The following is a 19,807-nucleotide window of genomic DNA, read 5'->3' on the forward strand; positions in this document are numbered from 1 at the left end:
AACACGGGCCGTTCGATTTTAATCCAACGACTACAATTGTTATAACTTTTAGAAGGATCTTCTATTTGTAGCCGTTGGATCAATATCCAACGGTCTGTGTTAGTGGATCAGAAAGATCTTGATCTCCTGCTCAGGAGAGGATCCAATTCCCATAGCTTTAATCCCATATCACCAACAAGCTTTGTATTCAAGTATTCAGCAGCATGTTTGAAAGCAATTGATGCTTGCTCACAGCTTTCCCATTCCTCGACTTTACAAGCAAAAATGAGTGCCTTATAGTTAATGGTCCCCCACATTCCACAGATAATTCTAAATCGGACTCTAAATCCGAAAATTTTATTATGCTTCGATGTAGAGCATGTACCATTTTAATGGATGGTTATGCGTGGCAAAGAATCCACTAGCCAAGGATCCAAGTGGACTGTGGTATATTATACACTACACACTTGCACATACTAAAATTCTCTCCAAAACCTTCATTTCAATTCAGACATAGATCCTCTTTGGATCTAACCGTCCAAAGCTCAAGGAGCAAATAATTCGGACCACTCAAATTGAATCCAACGATCCCCATTAACTCATTCTGCTGACCCATCTCATATAAACTAAGGGCCTAGACCCCTTTTTCTCTCTCTTGAACAATCTGAATTCATCTCCAAATCGTGAGGTCCGTAGAGATCCCAATATTAATAAATTTATTAATCAAATGGTAACATTAATAATGCTAATAAAATGTGGAATAAGAATCAAAATAAAATTTTGGTACAAAAGTTATCACTCACATTCTTTCATTTCCGCCGGATGTTAAAAAAACAGAGTGTTCAATCCAGTGTGTTTTTTTTTCATCAATTAAGCACATCATATTTGAAGTGCATGAATACGATGAAGATACAAATCGAACATAGTACAATAAAACACTTCGAAATGGGGAGCAAATTAAGCGCCGCGGAGTAATAACGTACACTTCTCTACATTGAGAGAACAAAATTTCCGATTTCGACTTGGTATGCTGGGAACGTGCACAACTTACGACTTGCGAGGCCTTCCTCTCTTACCGGTTCCAGTTGTTGCTGGTGCAGGTTTTGGGCTTTTATTTGCAGGAGGGCGACCCCGTCCGCGCTTTCCCTCAGCTGCTGCCGCCTTTTTAGCTCCATTGCCTCTACCTCTACCAGAAGTCTTCCCACCTCGTTGCCTTTTAGGTTCCTGCTCGCCACTGTCCTCATCATCGCTTCCATTACTGTCCTCATCAGGCTCATCACTGTCTTCTTCATCTTCCGAATCAGAAGGTTCTTTTGACTTCTTCCTCTTGGAATTCTCAGATGCTTTCGAAGCACCCCTTTTAGGAGTTTGCTTCGAGGCTGGAGCGGCACTCACAGGTTCCTCGCTCCCTGCAACAATAGTGGAAAGAATCGACAAACCAGGTTCAACTTACATCTTCATTTAGTTCGGATCAACTGTCCTCGGGCCAACTGGCCAAGGATGAATGAAAGATCTCACTTTTGAAACCATCAAAATCAGCATACCTTCTACAGAAGCTTTGCCATCATATACCTCAAGCTGCAAAAAACAAATATTTTTTAAGTTTGAGAGCAGCCATGCGCAAAACAAAGGAACTTAAAACAGCCGGGCAGAGATATGAAGTTACCTGATCAAGTCGGTCACCAACAGTTGTTCTATCAACAATGACCATGGAATGGCCGAGTCCACATGCAACACTACAAAGTACAATCCTCAATCGTTAAGGCCAGAATGTATAACTGAAGCTTATGGTACGTAAGAAGAATGAAGACAAGATAATACGAAAACAAATACACACCTCATAACATGCATACCCTCAAGGATATCCACCTTTTTGGGCACTGCAGAAGACCTAAACAGCCAAAGATTTAAGATTGAGAAAAAAGACGTCAAAAAGAAAGGAAGGTATAATAACACGAGATATCGCTTACTTCTGTCCCATAGGGCCATATCCCAGCTCTCCATATTGAGCATGACCCCAGCTTATGCAGGAGGAGTCAGCACCAACGAAATGGTGCATATTGCCTGAATCCATGCAACGCAAATTCCAGCCACTATCAACAAAGACAAGAAAATAATTTATGCCACATCCTTGGTCAAAAACAAAACCGGCATATTAGTTTTTGTGAATCCCTGCAAAAGGATAAGACCCTACGCTATTTTGATGAGAGTCTTCACTACACAAATTATCATAAGAAACAACTTCTGATCTTATTCAAAACAGTATCCCTGCTCCTTTCCACAACAGGAGATAGTGTACCCAGAATTGCTCTAGCTCTAGAAGAGTCAAATCTTTTACGGTGAACAGAACAAAATCAAGATAATCAAGGACGAGAGCTGACCTTAAATCCATGAGTGGTTTAGGATACATCCAGTCATCACCTGTATTCTTAATTTTACCCCACATATACAATTGCCCTCCACCTGGAAAACGAAAAGAAAAAGGGAAAAAAATAATTATGATGAAATCTTGACTGTAAAAGTGATGGGTCGTTTTCAAATATAAAATTATAGCAGTTAACGTGAGTCCAGTTACAAAGATCAAATGGTCCGATGGCCTACCAAATTATAACTATAAAAAGTATAAACGCTAAGATTTGTTAGAGAGGGAGCTAATGAGCTTTGTAAACTATGAATAACATAAAAACACACTCACACAAGCAAATATGTGACAAAAAATTGAGCTGAAGAACAGATTAGTGAAAGTAGAAGAATTTTTTATGAGAGGGAAAAGGTCATCCATTGATTATAATGTGTGAACAATGCTATAGCACCCAGAAAGGCCCTACCCCAAAAGAAGAAACAAATATAATGATACTATGCAGAAGGCCTCATCTGAAAGCAAAAAAGAACAAGTGAGAAAAAGAGCATTGGAAACGTATTAATTGGGTACCTGCAGTACATGCAGAGTTTACAGCACCAGCTGAAATAATGGCATCAGGAGGCAGAATATTATTCCTTTGAAAGACATCAACACGACGAGGAGCCCATTCATCCTTCTGCTCCCTATGTCCAAGCCTATAAACAGCACTCCAGGAGTCATATGCATAGTAAGAACATCCAAATTAAAATCACAACAAAGAAGCTGATGAAAAGGGGAAATATCCATAAGAAAGTTCATGCACATTCAAAAAAAAAAAAAATCCAAATGTTATGGAATAGCGAGCACCAACCTTCCATAACCACCAAAGCCCCACCTGAAGTTTCACCATAAATGATTGCAAGTTAGACAAACATGCCAATCAAAAAGTTAGGAAGCAAGACAAAGGTAATGCCATATAAAAGTACTTACGTATAAACATAGCCATTTGCATCCACTGCCACTGTATTCTCAAAACAAATAAACTAATTAAGTTAATGCTATTGACATTTATTGCAGCAGACTTAGACGCATACACAATCAAAGAGGGAGAGAGAGCATGCATTGCGATAACCTGTATGATTTGTTCCACATGCAACTTTCACAATATTTTCCCCAGCTAGAGAAGCTATTGCTTTAGGGCGTGGTTGGGCTTCATAAGCAAGCCTCACTGAGCTGTCTTTAGTATTATACTGAAAGCAGATCCAGCATTTTATCTCATTATCCAAAGATTAAGGTGTATAGAAATGTACAGAAAACACCTATGGAATCTTCCCTAAAAAATACCTCATTATCTGTACCATGCCCAAGTTGGCCGTACTGTGGAAGGCCTGCAGTTCTGGAAACCAAGAAACATTTTGTAATTCAGCCGGTAACCATAACAAATTGGGAACCAAGCCAACTAAGCAATTGGCTTAAAAAAAAAAAAGCTCAAATGTATCTGCAGACCCTACAGTATAGAAGCTCCTTCAACACTAGATAACCACACAGTGAAGTCACCCCCACAAGCAACACTTTTAACCTCAGAAACTTGACAGCGAACAGGGGAAGCCTCAACTTCTACAGAGAACAAAGCAAGTACATAACCGGAAAGGCTGTTAGCAAGTATGTAACCAAGACAACACGAAATAGAAAAATTTGAAATGGGCCCTAAATAGTAGAAAGGCACGAAAACATGAGCATATTGATGGATTTAAATAGTAGAACGTCATCAGATTCTCATAGCAAGCTCCTAAAATTTCATCAAACGAATTTTACAGCGTAGAACCTACCATTTTTTGTTGAACCTGAACCCAGCTGTCCATGCTTATTCCAGCCAAAGGCAAAAGAATGCCCGTCCTCAGTAACGACTACAGTGTGATTCTTCCCGGATGAAGCTCTAACAACTTTGTACCTGCAATACAGAACTTTTAAATATTGGAAAGCTCTCCAAACACGACCCATTCCGCAATTCACAGTGGGTCAGCATGCCTTAACTCTTAACTACTCTTCCAAATGTTCCAGTTTTATCACATTAACTGTTAACTAATCTTTCAGGTGATTTCCATCAAGAAATAAGATGTTTTCAACATTAAACAGGCAAACATACTTTGAAAGTTCAGACACTACAGTCGGCCTATCACGCTGAATTCTATCGCCATGGCCCAGCTGCCCCTTCTGCAAATCATAAAATTTATGCATAAAATTGAGAATGTCCCCATATGCAGCAACAAATAATCCGAAACTAAAGTTCGAACGCACCTCATTGCGACCCCAAGTATAGCACCGCCCTTCGACATCCAATGCCACACAATGACACGAAGCTAAACCCAACATTAACGCAAACAATTAATTCAATCAATTAAATTAAACCCCCAAAAAATCACATTGCTTGAAACAAACAGTGAGAGCGAAACTCACAGCAACCCGAGGCGACGAATCGGATATCGACGTCGACGAGAGGGCGGAGGCGCGTGGGGGAGATCAAGTTACCTTCAACGGCGCCCTTGCGGCGGCCAATGGCGTCCCAAGACGTACCTCCGCAGAACAAAAGCTCTCCCGATTTCTCCACCTGCTTATTCTCCCCATCCTCCACCTTGTTCCCCGCCTCGACCGCAGACATTGCGGGTCAAACTCCGGCAAAGCCGACGGCCAAGCTTTAATCTGGAAAATACGCGGAGAGGCTACAGAGGCGGTGGATCTAACGGCTAGTTTTCAAAAGGTGATAAACGAACGGCTGTGATGGAGGTGAGAATGGCGGGAAATGGAGGTAACGGCTAGTTTGAAGAGATCGGAAGCGGCATAGGGTTTTGGGGGGGCCGGGACGAACGGAGGAGGAAGAAAACGGATGTGAAATGAAACCCTAATTCAAATGGGAAAGGAAGATATTATAAGGACGGATTTGGTTGGGTTTACGAGAACAGCGACTTAATTAATTTTAAAGGGAAAAGGTGAAAAAGAAATAATAATTTATATTACCTGCTGCTCCTCGTTTCTTAATATCTTCATTTTATTTGTTTGTCACGAAATTTACACGCAATGATAATGTTATTTTAAAATTTTAACGTTGACGTGGAAATATCTTAAACTTATTATACAATGTTATATATCTTATTTATAAGTAATCGAATTGCAATCAAATAATGTCAAGTTGACGCCAACGTAAAATATCTAAAACTTATAACGTAATATGCGGTATTAATCGTTTTTGAGACTTCCGCTTTCGGTGAAGGTTTGTATGTTTCTCGTGAGGGCATTAATTTCTATTTCGATTTTTCAATTAAATATAGGAAATGATAATATTATAGTACAATATACAGTTTTTGGCCTGATAAAGTACGGTTGGTTTTTTGGACATAATATTAAAGGATGGTTGGTATACTTTGACAAACAAATAGTGTTAGTGTCGTTTTCATGTTATGTTTGTTATCTTAAAAAGTTGTTTTATATGAAATATGTTATCTTAATAAGTTCTTAATAGGTAACTCGATATGACCTCTAATTCTTTAACGATTCATGTCGTTTCATGTCGAGTTAATGATCACGTAAAAAATTATCTTGTTTAATGTCTAAATCGAACATATCTTATCATGTCCTAACGATTAACCCGATAACAACCTGATTCGTTAATAAATTGACCCAAAATTGTTATTTTCATACTATTTCGTGTCGAATTAATCAGTCGTACAAGAATTGCCAACCCAGTTGTGGGATTTATGCATAATTAAAAAGAAAAAACAAAAGGAAAAAAGAAGAAGAAAATACTGTAAACAAATCTCAAAACAGTATTCTTTCCAAGGAAAAATGTCCATACATTAACCAAATATCCAATGAACCAAAAAATGAATTATAAGTTACATAAATTTCATAATTAATATTTCTCGATTTAATTTAGACAATTACATATGGAATTAATATATGGAATCATATTTCAAAACAAATTTTGGCACCAAAGAGACCAAGACAAGCCAACGTTTGTGTTGGCCAACCTACTGGCTCAACTCAGGCTTAGCCGCAGCGTTGCCGTTCTGGTGATGCGAAGGTCGATTTTGCGGAGGCTGCTGCATGAACTGCTGCGGTTGCGTGTTCTGTGGAGCTTGGTGCTGTGGCTGCTGTTGCATTTGATAGAGGTTTAGATGCTGCAGTTGAAGCATTTGCTGGTTAAGCGATAATTGCTGCGCCATGCGGTTTGAAAGGTGGCCTTCTCCTCCACCGAGCTCTCCAGCGGCAAGCTTTAGTCGCTGGACTTCTCCAGTCAATGCTTCGTTTAAAGCTGCACCATCATAGACAAATTAAAGGAAGATAAAGTTAGTCCAGATCCCGCCTTCATCAGCAGGAATTGGTCGGAAACAAAAGATCAAGAGAATCCGTTTCTCATGTGTTCAAGGACATTCATCAGCTGATATTTGTATGTTTATATCAACACAGAGGGACCAAGTGTTAATCAACTTCCACAGTTTGGCAATTTAACTACGGCAAAATCAAGGACCTAAAACCTATCGAGCTAAAATCCAGTTTTTGAGACGGGAGGGGAGGGAACAAGGGTTTATAAAATCATTGGAGAATCTCCTGTATTATGATTATGTCCCTAAACCAAACTTCGTAATATCCATAGGAGTCCACCTGATATGAAGTTTAATGATACCAGCGTCGGAGGACTAAAATCCTACCTTGCTTCCATTCATCCAAAAATCACTACATGTATGTTGCAAGGCTTTATCTATTTCCCCTCGAGATGCCACAGCACAGTTCGAAACTAACTGAAAAGTTACTGGTTCCAAGGCTTTGAGGAATTGGTAGAAGTGATGTGAAAATCCAAAGTCAAGAAGGTGGACTGCCAAAGACATGAGCAACGAAAACTTACAGCTGGATAAGGTTAAACCCGCAAACTAGCATGTAATGACACGACAAGAAGAAGAGTTGTCAATTAAATCCACATATTCTTAGGTAGTTTAAGCTAGGCGAAGATAGAGGAACCTGTCTTCAGATAAATCTAACTTTATGTGCAACCAAATTAGAAATGCAATAACATAAATATGTATGCATCCTGAATTTTCAACAATTATTTTGGTTGACAAGTTGTTTCAATTGAAATCATATAGCTTATGTGGCACGTATGATTACTGTAATTCTCAAAATATATATAAAGAGCTGAAGAAAAAGCACAATACCATCTTTAAGTTGGGCTTGTTGTTCCAAAGCTTGAAGCCGAAATTTCAACTCATTGTTCTCACTCGTAAGACCCACAGAGTCTCTCTGGAGACAAGCACATAACACACAATCGGTAACTATTTGATGAAGGTTAATTTCAAAAAAGGAAGAGGTAACCTTAGAATCAGAAACCTCAAATAAAATTGCATACCTGCAACTTCGTAAACTGGGCAGACAAAGTGGTTGCCTCCGTCTGCAAAGTTTGCACCTTGTGTTCCAATTCTTGAATGTATCGCATCTTCCTCTCCTTGGAACGAGCAGCTGACTGTCGGTTAGCCAAAATCCTGGATGAATTCATAAAACATGAGCAAATTCACTAAACAGGACATCCAGTACAAACAGATGCAAGACAGAAGTTAAATGCATAATACCTCCTTGCACGTTTAGGGTCTGATAGCGCTATCTCAGCAAGTTTCTCGCTTTCCATTATCTTTCTCAGCTCTATTGCATTGAACTCACCACTTCCAAACTCCGTGCTGAACTTGGCTGAGTTCCCATCAAGCGAAGTGCTTGGTGATTGTTGGCCAAGCGGCAGGGGTTTCAGTGGTTCATCATCGAAATTCAGATTTTCCATATAACTATCCATTGAAATGCTCCTACAGTGTCGGATAGGTACAACATCGCCACTAGCAGTCCTCTTGAGTCCTTCCCTCCTCTCACTCGGAAAATCAGAACCTGGCCTCTGCCTGCCGTAACTATTCCCATTTAGACCACTTTCCACTTCATTATCACTACTCTCGCCCCCGTTTGTCTTCGAGCCACTGGCTCTGCTATCCAAATCCTTATCCTCGTTACCCGACGAGTTCATTTTGTCAATGTTCTCCAAGTTCATGTATGCATTAAACAAGTCATCCACAACCTCTCCCCCCAATTTCCTCTCGTCCATTCCCTCAGCATTCCCATTTGATCCCTGTCTCATCAGCTGATTTGGCTTTCCAATCCCCGAATTTTCTCTCCCAGAAGCCGATCCATCCAAACTTGTTCGCCGCCCAATGGGGATCAATTGAGGCGAAGATTGAATGACAGCTGAGAATCCCAAAGGAACATCACTGTTACTGTTAGAGCGCCGGTGCCCTCTGCGAGGGGGAAGGCCGTCTCCGGCCCAAAATGCACTGCTATCAGCAACCGGGGAACGATGCGAAGGTCCATGAGAATTAGCAACAGTCTCCTCCATGGAAACCTCAACTGAATTTGGGTCAGGGAGCGAAGGACCCGAGGGGTCGCGGTAAGTCAAAGGGCTCAATGGGGGCAATGAATCAAGCGAGAAAAACGGAGGCTGAGACAAAGACCGAGTGTGGGATGACCCTGGGCTCAAATTCTGCGTTCCCAGCTGCCAAGAACGCGATTGAGGCCTCATGACATTCGAAAAAGGCATCGAATTGTGGTTATTCGGGTGCGAAGGAGGGATCCCGGGCCTCTTACTGTTCTCAGGACTCAAACTTGGGGAAGATTGCCGCATGGGGAGACCCATCTGAGAAGAAGGGTTGAAACTGGGAATATCTAAATTGCTGTTTGGCTTAGGAACCGAGAAAGACGACAACCCAAAAGTTGGATTAGGCCGCTGCTGCTTATTAGCACTACCATTTTCATCACTTCCCTCCATTAAAGCTCAGCTAAAAAGCTCTAAAAACCTCGATTCACACAAAACAAAACCATCCAAGTTCACTACTTTTCTCTTCAAATGTGAATCAAAAACCTCCAAACCCAAAAACCCAAATCGAAAAACGAAATTAAACCCTAGAGAGGGAACAAAAAAATGGGATTAATCAAAGATTATGGCTGCAGAGTACCTGATTTTCTACTATCCGTAGCAGCTGACCGGCCTGCTTGGGTTCTCAGTAGAAGTGCAGAATGGCAAGCAGAAGCAAAGGAAGAGATAATCAAAAATGTCAAAGGCGGAGATTTCACGGCGCTTTGATCGTATAAAATTGTTGTTGTTTACTACATATACAATGTCACCACGAACAGTAAGCATACGCATAGGTGTAGGACTTCAGACAATTTCACAAAAGGACGCGTTTTTCTTTATATTTATATTCTGCCTTTATCACCGGCTTCATCTCCTTCTTTTGAGTGAGATATTTTTAGTGTATTCGGAATATGATTTACATATAATATAAGTGATAAAAAATAAATCAATTTGTATTATGACGCTTGATGTACGGGATCGTGTTCCTGCACATTGAATATCAACAAAGATTTTTATATTTTATTAACCAGATCAACGAAGCGAATAAATGATCAAATCACAAGTCATTAGCAAACAAAACCAAATTGGACCCGTTTAACAATTTATAATCCGGCGCATATTCGAATTTAGTTATGTTAATTAGAGAAGAATGATTTTTTTATTTTCTGTATTCAAGTTCGAATCATTATTTTTTGTAGCTTAAATAATTTTAGTACATAATCTTATCATTTGCCAAAAAAAAAAAATTATATTCAAGTATATATGGGAAAAAATTATGATTTAGTATATTACACTTAAATTAATTTCTAGATTTGTATAATGACTGGATTCCACATTAATAAAACTTATCCACAAATGAATCCATCATAAATTTTGTCACAATGCAATGGCAATTATCAATTAAAAATATGGTTACCATAATTAGGTTCATTGATTACAAAGGAATAATACAACCACCAAAAACTCTTATCTCGCTAAACAAAGTCAGCATGAATTTTAAAACGTCATTGTGGTCGACTTTGCGTCAAATACCAAAAAGAAGTTTAGGACATAGTTCACTTGCTCTTAAGGCAATATTGCATCTTTCTATCATGAAAATTCGCAGTACAGAAAACCAAAAAATGAATTAAGTTACATAAGCTTCTTAAGAATATATCTGTCAATTAATTTAGAGAATTACATATAGATTTAATTATGACATCATATTTCAAAGTAAATTTTGGCACCAAAGAGAGCAACACAAGCCAACGTTTGTGTTGGCCAACCTATTGGTTCAACTCAGGCTCAGCAGCAGCATTGCCGTTCTGGTTCTGGCGATGCGAAGGCGGTCAATTTTGCTGAGGCTGCATGAACTGCTGCGGTTGCGCGTTCTGTTGAGTATGGTTTGAGAGGTGGCCTTCTCCACCGAGCTCTGCAGCGGCTAGCTTTAGTCGCTGGACTTCTCCGGTTAAGGCCTCGTTTAAAGCTGCAGCACCATAGACCCAAATAAAAGGAAGATAATATTAGTCCATATCACATCTACATCGGCAGGAGTTGATCATAAAGCTAAATACGATGATACGTGGTCAGACAAGGGTATTTTAATAGTTCAAAAGCAGCATTTATAAATGTTATAATCCACTTCCGACATCTGCGGAACATCCATCACCTGATACTTGTATAAAAGTTAACACAAAGGGCCCAGGTGTTAATCAAGCTCTGCAGTAGGCAATTCAACTAACTACCACCCACCGAAGTTTTTGAAGCAGGGACGGGGAGTGGACAAGGGTCAATCGAGCTCAATCCCTTTCTCAGCCAGGGGCCCAGGATTGAAATCTCAGCTAGGGGCCAAGGATGATTTCAATTTCGGTCCTTTCTTTTATCAAGATATCGATTTTAGGTCTAAAGGGTTGTGTGAATACATATCCTGCATTCCGTCTTAAAATCATAAGGAGGATGACCGTGGACTATCAAAGACATGAGACAATAATGCTTATAGCTGGATAAGGTTAAACCGTTAAACTTACATGTAACAAGAACAAGAGTTTTTAATCAAATTGACCTATTGGTGAAGGCTTAATAGCATAATTACGTATGCATCCGGAACTTTAAACATTTGTTTTGGTTGACGAGTTTTAACTAAAAATCATACAGTTTATATGGCACGTATGATAACTGCGATTTTCGGTAGACATATAAAGAGCTGAAGAAAAAGCACAATACCATCTTTAAGCTGGGCCTGTTGTTCCAAAGACTGAAGCCGAAATTTCAATTCATTGTTCTCACTTGTAAGACCCATGGAGTCTCTCTGGACACAAGTACATATAGCACAGAGTCAGTGGCCATATCATGAAGATTAGTTTCGAAATGGCAAGAGGTAGACTTTACAATCAGAACACCCGGAAAAAAAAACTACCTGCAATAACGTGAATTGGGCAGACAAAGTGGTTGCCTCTGTCTGCAGTGTTTGCACCTTGTGTTCCAATTCTACTATGTATCGCATCTTCCTCTCCTTGGAACGGGCAGCTGACTGACGGTTAGCTAAAATCCTGGATGAATTCATAAAACATGAGCAAATTTACTAAACAAGATATCCGATACAAACAGATACAAGACAGAAGTTAAATGCATAATACCTCTTTGCACGTTTGGGGTCTGATAGCGCTATCTCAGCAAGTTTATCATTTTCCATGATCTTTCTCAGCTCAATTGCATTGAACTCACCACTTCCAAACTCCATGCTGAACTTGGCTGAGTTCCCATCTAGTGAAGTGCTGGGTGATTGTTGGCCCACCGGCAGGGGCTTCAGTGGTTCATCGTCGAAATTCAGATTGTCCATGTAACTATCCATTGAAATACTCCTGCAATGTCGAGCATTAGGTACAACATCTCCGCTGGCGGTCCTCTTGAGTCCTTCCCTCCTCTCATTTGGAAGACCAGAAGCTGGCCTCAGCATGCCGTTACGATTCCCATTTAGACCACTTTCCACTTCATTATCACTACTCTCACCCCCATTCGTCTTCGAGCCACTGGCTCTGCTATCCATATCCTTGTCCTCGTTACCCGACAAGTTCATTTGGTCAATGTTTTCCAAATTCATGTATGCATTAAACAAGTCATCCACAACCTCTCCCCCCGATTTCCTCTCGTCCATTCCCTCAGCATTCCCATTTGATCCCTGTCTCATCAACTGAACTGGCTTTCCAGAAGCCGATTCGTCCAAACTCGTCCGGCGCCCAGCAGGGATCAATTGCGGCGAAGGTTGACTGATCGCTGAGAGTCCTAATGAAACATCACTGTTAGAGCGCCGGTGCCCTCTGCGAGGAGGACGGCCATCTCCAGCCCAATATGCAGTGCTGTCATTAACCGGGGAACGAAGCGAAGGCCCATGAGAGTTAACAACACTCTCCCCCATAGAAACATCAACAGAATTCGGGTCAGACAGAGAAGGAGGCGAGGGCTCGCGGTACGTCAAAGGGCTCAATGGGGGCAAAGAATCAAGCGAGAAGAAAGGAGGTTGAGACATAGACCTAGTGTGGGATGACCCTGAGCTCAAATTCTGTTGACCCATCTGCCAAGAACCCGATTGAGGCCTCGAAAAAGGCATCGAATTGTGATTATTCGGGTGCGAAGGAGGAATCCCAGGTCTCTTGCTGCTCTCAGGACTCATACGGAAACCCATTTGAGAGGGGTTGAAATTGGGAATATCTAAATTGCTGTTTGGCTTAGGAACCAAGAAAGACGACGACCCAAATGCTGGATTAGGCCGCTGTTGCTTGGCACTACCAGTTTCATCACTGCCCTCCATTAAAGCTCAGCTAAAAAGCTCTAAAAACCTCGATCCATCAAACGAAAAACCATCAAGTTTCCTACTTTTTTTTCAAATGTGAATCAGAAATCTCTAAACCCAAAAACCCAGATCGCAAATCGAATCAAACCCAAAAAAGAATATGAAAAATGGGATCAGTTAAGATTATGGCTGCAGAGTACCTGGTTATATAATCCCTAGCAGCTGCTGCTGGCCAGCTTTGGTTCTCAGTAGACGTGCACAATGTATAATCAAAGATGTTAACGGCGGTGATTTCACAGCGTTTGATCAACCAAAAAAACTAAAATTTTAAAGAAAAGCTCAGATACCGTTTACTTTAACGAAAAATTATATTTTTACACTAAAAAATCATATGATAAAAAAAAATTAACGAAAAGATCATGATACTGTTCACTCTAACAAAAAAACTATATTTTTACACTAAAAAATCAATCATGATACTATTTACTATTCACTTTATCTTTATCTTATTTTTAACGTTAAAACTTAAAATTTTCATACCATTTTTATTAGTTTTTCTTTAAAAAAAAAACATGTGTGTTGACTACAAATACAGATACAAGGTTGTCACCGACAAAAAGCGGCAGCGTAGGAGGTGGAGTTCAGACAATTTTAACAAGACGCGTTTTTTTTAATCTTCTTTTTTTTTTTCTGCCTTTATCACCGGTTTCTTCTCCTCTAATTAAGGATATCAACGAAGATTTTTATTTTATTAACGAATTCAACGATGTGACAAATGGTTGAGTCACACGTCATAACCAAACGACCAATAAAAACCACAACAATGGTGATTGGACCCCCTTCAATTAATATATAATTTAACGTAGATTTAGGTTTCGTCGAGTTGATTAGGGGACGTTGTTTTCTCGCTACATTCAAATTTTAAAGTTTTCTTTTGATCGTATGTGTAGAGCCAAAAATATTCACAAGGCGACACGTGAGTTTTTTGGACAAAAAGGAAAAAAATACCCTTGCAGTACAATGAGGTTCCTACGCGCAAGCAGCGGGCAACCCTCTTTCAACCAAGACAGAAGTGCCCAAAATAGGTAACAATTCAAAGTCCATCTCATCAAATCCTTTCTACAAGGTAATTCCCAAACACATTCCTTTTAAATTATGTTAATTGGCTAATTAATGGGTTTATTGACTAATTAACCCATTAATTCTCAATTAAATCATCCATTATATCCAAATAACCACAAAATACAATCAATTCAACCCTAAAACATCACATGGCCGGCCATCCCTTAAGCTTTCTACCTTCCCTATCTTTTCCCACTTTACTACCCCAATTAAGCTAGCTAATTGATTCTATAACCATCCATTTATTCCCTTTATGTTTAATTAGCAAATTTATCATAATAAATTGGCTAATTAAACCTAAAAACCCTAGCCACCTCCTATCCCTATAAATATACTCCCATTCTCACCAAAAAGCTAATTCCAACACTTTGGCAAAAATCCCAAAATTCTCTAAACACTATTTCTCTCTAAATTCTAACTTTGGCATCGGAGGTTCTTTGGCCAAAGCCCCCCACCATTCATCGTGGGCGTGTGAGGCTCTTGGCCTTAACCTAAGGTGTTAATTGTTTTGTAGGTGCAAAATTGTCCAAGATCAAGGAGGAAGAAATTTGCATCCACAAATTGGTGCTTTCATTGAGAGTTGAAATCCATACTCGTAGAAGACTCTCACACAAAAAGGTTTTTTCTTTATTTTCTAGTCCATTTGAATATTTTTTATACGTTCTTATTATTAGAATTTTTTACTTGCAAAGGTTCTTTGATAAAACGTATAAGCAAAATATAATGGCTAGAAATTTAGAAAATTCCACAAGTGAAAATTCTAATGTTCAAGAAATGGGATTGCGGAGATCCGTGAGGCTAAATGCGACAATAAGGGGAGCGGCATCATCATCACGAGCTTCCATCATGGGAACCACCATGGTGGCTACCTCGGTAGCCACCCGCGGCGAGGTCCATGGTGCCTTCACCACGGCCACCATGGGAACCACCGCGGTGGCTACTTCGGTAGCCACTCGTGGCGAGGTCCATGGAGCCTTCACCACGGCCCGGAGATCCGTGAGGCAAAATGCGACAATAAGGGGAGCGGCATCATCACCACAAGCTTCTACCATGGGAACCACCGTGGTGGCTACCTCGGTAGCCACCCGCGGTGAGGTCCATGGTGCCTTCACCACGGCCACCATGGGAACCACCGCGGTGGCTACTTCGGTAGCCACTCGTGGCGAGGTCCATAGAGCCTTCACCACGGCCCGAGCCGTGTCATCCAAGGCTCACGGTACCAAGACCACGATCCAAGCCGTGCCATCCAAGTTTACGTGGACCCAAGCCCAAGCCTCGCATTCACACGCACCGCGCATTAAGCAGCCTGCTCCCGTGATCCAGCCTGCTCCCGTCAAGCAACCCACTCTCACGGCCCAACCTGCTCCTGCCGAGCAGCCTGCTCTCGTGACCCAGCCTGCTCCCGACGAGCAGCCCACTCCCGTGGCCCAGCCTGCTTTCGTCGAGCAGCCCACTCTCACGGCCCAACCTGCTCCTGCCGAGCAGCCTGCTCTCGTGACCCAGCCTGCTCCCGACGAGCAGCTCACTCCCGTGGCCCAGCCTGCTTTCGTCTAGCAGCCCACTCCGGTGGCCCAGCCTGCTCCTGTCAAGCAGCCCACTCCCGTGGCCCAACCTGCTCCTGCCAAGCAGCCTGCTCTCGTGACCCAGCCTGCTCCTGACGAGCAACCCACTCCCGTGGTCCAGCCTGCTTCTTTCGAGCAGCCCACTCTCACGGCCCAACCTGCTCCCGTGGCTTTCCAAGCAGCCCAAGTCGGCCCAAGACTATCTCAACCATCCGGACCTACCATCGAGCCGGGGGCATTCTCACCACATTTTTTCGCGGATTTGACATTTCCCAACTCAAATCTCGCGCCCGGAGTCTACCACATTTCCACTGCCTAAGGAGGCGCATTCCTTCCAAGCTCTTCCAATCCAAATGGCGAACAACACTTATCTCGACAAGTCATAGAGTTGACGAGCGCCCTTGCACAACAGAAAACCTTGGTGAATCAACTTTTGCAACGTATCGGGATCCAACGTGCCCCGGACGAGGTATCCCGAAGTAGGACAAGGGCAGACGAACATTTCCAGCAGCGTCCCGGTAAGCAGCCACTCGACCAGCCACGAGCCGAATGTTTGGGCAGTGTACATTCCCGTCTTAGAGCGCGAGGGAGCATGCACTCTCGACTAGGCCCACGGATGAGCATACATTCACGGTTGGGGTCATACTCCGATAGTCAACATGAGCAACCTTCCGGGCAAAGTGTCTATTCGCAGCTAAGCCCACAAGGAGCGTCCTCCACCTCACATCAGAGTAGGCAGCACGACGAACGGAGAGAAGCAGTCACTCAATCCAGCTCAAGTTCAACCAGCAGCCTGCGAAGAACTCGCTCGCCTAACTAGGAACGCACCACATGCACTGCATCCGCGGCATAGACGAGCATAACACATGGAAGAGTAGCCTAGACCAGCAAGTCATGACTGGGGGCAGCTGAGAGCTCCGCTACCCCAACAAAGGCAAATTCAGGAAGAAGTAGAGAGACTCTTGACCAAGCGATTGCATGATTTCCAACGCAACGAGGTCACCGACAAGGCACTACGACGGAACATAATCAACATAAGCAGGTCACCCTTCACGGAGGAGATCGAGGAGGCAGAGCCTCCACGCGAGTTCAGCATGCCACATTTCACATCTTTCAAATGGGATGAAGACCCGGAGAGACACTTAAAACGTTACCAAAGCGCAATGATCCTTTATCGAAACAACGATGATCTCATGTGCAAGATATTCGCCACCACTCTACAAGGCGAGGCGCAAGATTGGTTCTACACCCTGCCGCCACAATCCATCCAGAATTTCTACGAACTTTCTTTGGTTTTCACCAAAGAATATTCATCCTATCGCTCGATCAAAAAGAAGTCTGACCATTTGTTCGACGTCAAGAAGAACCCAAAGGAGTCGCTTCACGACTATGTGAGGAGGTTCAAAATAGAGAAGGCAAAAATAGTCGGATGAAACGACTTGATAGCTAGAGCAGCCTTCCAAAAAGGACTTCCAGCAGACCACCCGCTATTCGGAAAATTGATCATGAAAGAAGATCTAACTCTGGCAGACTCTTTTGATTTAGCAGAGAAGCATGCACTTTGGGATGAGGCTCGCCAATGCACATTTAAGAACTTGAAGAAGTACCCGACATCACCTCCCTAGAAGCAGCGGATGACTTATTCACATGTTTGACAGTATCTAAAGTAGCAATAAGCTCTACCATCATGCGAGAAGAGCTGGGGGCCCGACTACCTGTATTCTACAGTTACCTGCAGTCATCATCATGACGCACTATTCCGCCGAATCCAAACCGACGATGATAAAGGCGTAGACCCTGGCAGATGCAAAGTTTTTTTATGAACGCAACAACTCGGCCCAATGATGCCCCGAAGGCAGTTGAGCACACTTTAGCCGCACATATTCCCTCAATGGAGATTTCTGGCATTCGCATGTCAACGACGCATCCAACTACAAAGGCTCGCGAGCAGCCGTGGTTCGTGGCAACCGATTACTTCACCAAATAGATGGAAGCAGAGCCCATGACGACCACGATTCAGACGGACATAGAGCGCTTCATATGGAGGAACATCATTTACCGATTTGGCATCCCTTAATCCATCGTCACCAACAACGGCTTGCAATTCGTGGACAAAGATTTGGCGAAGTTCTTCCAAAAATATGGCATCAAGCAGCATATGTCCATGCCGAGATATCCTCAAGGCAATAGGCAGGCCGAAACATCCAAAAAGATGGATCTCATCTGGGAAGGTCCGTACAAGCTCAGCAGAATAGGCGGCAAGAGTAATTATACCCCCGCTACCATGAAACGATAAAAAGATCGAAAAGTAGTGGAGCGCCTACAATCTGAAGAAGTACCATGTGTGACCTCCTACTACATCAAAGCTCGAAGACTCAAGAAGTTCGACGGGCACCACCTCACAAGTCGATGACTATCCAGTTGTTATGCAGTTCCTACCTTACAGCTAAGTTCTCGTTCGTTTCACTCGTTTTTCAATGAGGAATTCAGAAGTAATCACAACTTGGCTCGGCTGCATGCTTACAACAACTGATCACTCCGGCACTTCAAAAGAAGACTACGCCCTTCTTAGGGACCCATCGCAGGAATTGCGCCCCCCGATGGACCAACTATGCTCTCCAGTGCGAGAGGGTAAACTAATTACTCTCCAGTGCGAGAGGGTAAACTAATTCCCCGACACCCATATGGGTCAGCTCTCCAAGACGGGAGGATAAACTTTACACTCTGAATATCCAGACGTGGATGAGCCTGGCTGCCCTAGTATAACTAGATGCACGATGGCTTGCGCCGGGATTCCTAGAAGTAGCCGCAATGGTCTTTTTCAAGGTTTAGCTAACTGAAGGATTTTGGGTCTCTTGGCCTAATCCGTGGGGAACCGGGCCCTAGAGACGGAGAGGGCACATTACGCAGTACATCCAATGGACGACTGCCTTGGAATCCTAAAGCTGATACCGAGTGCACTACGGTAGCCTACGGATTCTGGAAGACTGCCTACGGCTTGCCCTTCGAGCAGTAAAGCCGCGCTAGACTTATACAACCGCACATTCTTGTGAAAGGTTAAACAAGCTAGCGCGCATATACGAAGTTTTATCCACTGCTGACATGCTATGTAGTCGATAAGCTTCACCTCTGCCAAGCGCGGAACAACCTACACCAAGTCCTAAAGTGTTGTGATACTTGCTACGCAACCTACGGAATTGAAGAAAGTCAAGGTTAACAGCCTAGTGGTTACGCGGACTTGTCTGCTTCTGTAAGTAAGGCATCCGGCTGCCAACCCTATGGCTAACAACTTTACAAAGTTCTACACCAACACCTACGGCTGCATAGGCTACGCGAGCTTGTCTGCTTATAAAAAAGTAGCATGCCTGCCACTGGTCTATCAAGTCTAAAGGTTAGGGCATGAACAAAAGAAGTGAAGATGAAGAAAAACGAAGGAAAACATGTTTATAAACAACTAGCAAAGGCCGAAGGAGTTCAAGCAAAACAAGAGCTACAAGGAAAAACAAAGAAAATCCTAAAGGCTACCTAAAATACTACACTACAGCAGCTTGGACATCCCACGACTACTCGGTCGCCACACCTTCAACAGCCGTAACGCTCTTAGCAGCGGCATCATCCGGCGCTTCACCCCCGGCTGCCCAGTCTGAGCACTAACTTCTCCAACTATTTCACCAATGGAAGCCTTAAAAGTAAAAGCAAGCAAGTCTTCCGGAGAAATAGAGAAGCTCATCCACTCCCTTCTTAGCATAAGCAGCAAAACGAAGCTCAGAAATTGCAAGCTTAAGATCTTAAATCTGAGGTGAATCAATCTCAGCAGCAAAGGGAGCAGGCTTTGGCGCCACTTTAGCAGTAGAGTCCACCTTACCACTCTTCATAATAGCAAGTCTCTACAAAGGTGAACCAGACTTGGCTCCCAAAGAACGTCCTGGTACAGACTTCGACACTGGGGGCATGATAAAACCTTTACGCTAAGCAATCTTATCCACAATTTTACTAGCCATTCTCAACATGGAAAACGCCACATGCTCAGATCTAGCAGCCTTATTTTTCTTCCCATTGGAAGAAGTCATGTCAATCACATACCTCTCGGTAGCAAG

The 19,807-nt window shown here is 42.6% G+C and overlaps 3 protein-coding genes across 3 annotated transcripts; all 3 read right to left on the reverse strand.

The window, feature by feature from the left end:
- Positions 1–757: 757 nt before the first annotated feature.
- LOC126632233 (uncharacterized) lies at positions 758–5,249 on the reverse strand. The gene is made up of 16 exons (XM_050302539.1): positions 4,778–5,249; positions 4,619–4,680; positions 4,467–4,534; positions 4,150–4,271; positions 3,832–3,937; positions 3,665–3,716; positions 3,453–3,570; positions 3,311–3,341; positions 3,192–3,215; positions 2,912–3,036; positions 2,361–2,442; positions 1,950–2,072; positions 1,817–1,870; positions 1,646–1,715; positions 1,524–1,557; positions 758–1,388 (listed from the first exon to the last, which is right to left on the reverse strand). The coding sequence occupies exons 1-16, from the start codon at positions 4,977–4,979 to the stop codon at positions 1,027–1,029; spliced, it is 1,635 nt and encodes a 544-aa protein (XP_050158496.1). The 5' UTR covers positions 4,980–5,249; the 3' UTR covers positions 758–1,026.
- An 869-nt stretch (positions 5,250–6,118) lies between these two features.
- On the reverse strand, positions 6,119–9,564 carry LOC126632232 (bZIP transcription factor 29-like). The gene is made up of 5 exons (XM_050302538.1): positions 9,358–9,564; positions 7,939–9,198; positions 7,719–7,851; positions 7,528–7,612; positions 6,119–6,629 (listed from the first exon to the last, which is right to left on the reverse strand). The coding sequence occupies exons 2-5, from the start codon at positions 9,168–9,170 to the stop codon at positions 6,346–6,348; spliced, it is 1,734 nt and encodes a 577-aa protein (XP_050158495.1). The 5' UTR covers positions 9,171–9,198; positions 9,358–9,564; the 3' UTR covers positions 6,119–6,345.
- A 744-nt stretch (positions 9,565–10,308) lies between these two features.
- On the reverse strand, positions 10,309–13,282 carry LOC126632234 (bZIP transcription factor 29-like). The gene is made up of 4 exons (XM_050302540.1): positions 11,873–13,282; positions 11,653–11,785; positions 11,460–11,544; positions 10,309–10,722 (listed from the first exon to the last, which is right to left on the reverse strand). The coding sequence occupies exons 1-4, from the start codon at positions 13,042–13,044 to the stop codon at positions 10,586–10,588; spliced, it is 1,527 nt and encodes a 508-aa protein (XP_050158497.1). The 5' UTR covers positions 13,045–13,282; the 3' UTR covers positions 10,309–10,585.
- Between the last annotated feature and the right edge of the window lie 6,525 nt (positions 13,283–19,807).

Source organism: Malus sylvestris, chromosome 8 (assembly GCF_916048215.2).
Source record: "Malus sylvestris chromosome 8, drMalSylv7.2, whole genome shotgun sequence".
NCBI classification, from domain to species: domain Eukaryota; kingdom Viridiplantae; phylum Streptophyta; class Magnoliopsida; order Rosales; family Rosaceae; genus Malus; species Malus sylvestris.

Bases quoted from the DNA above. Each gene is read 5' to 3' on its own strand.
- LOC126632232 (XM_050302538.1), bottom strand. From the start codon at position 9,170: ATGGAGGGAAGTGATGAAAATGGTAGTGCTAATAAGCAGCAGCGGCCT. The intron at 7,613-7,718 runs GTATGCAATTTT...GCTTGTCTCCAG, and splicing joins CCCAGTTTACGAAGTTGCAG to AGAGACTCTGTGGGTCTTAC. The intron at 6,630-7,527 runs GTATTGTGCTTT...ATGATGGTGCAG, and splicing joins ACAAGCCCAACTTAAAGATG to CTTTAAACGAAGCATTGACT.
- LOC126632233 (XM_050302539.1), bottom strand. From the start codon at position 4,979: ATGTCTGCGGTCGAGGCGGGGAACAAGGTGGAGGATGGGGAGAATAAG. The intron at 4,272-4,466 runs GTATGTTTGCCT...TCTGTATTGCAG, and splicing joins GTAGTGTCTGAACTTTCAAA to GTACAAAGTTGTTAGAGCTT. The intron at 1,871-1,949 runs GTAAGCGATATC...TTGGCTGTTTAG, and splicing joins TATGGCCCTATGGGACAGAA to GTCTTCTGCAGTGCCCAAAA.
- LOC126632234 (XM_050302540.1), bottom strand. From the start codon at position 13,044: ATGGAGGGCAGTGATGAAACTGGTAGTGCCAAGCAACAGCGGCCTAAT. The intron at 11,545-11,652 runs GTAGTTTTTTTT...ACTTGTGTCCAG, and splicing joins CCCAATTCACGTTATTGCAG to AGAGACTCCATGGGTCTTAC. The intron at 10,723-11,459 runs GTATTGTGCTTT...ATGGTGCTGCAG, and splicing joins ACAGGCCCAGCTTAAAGATG to CTTTAAACGAGGCCTTAACC.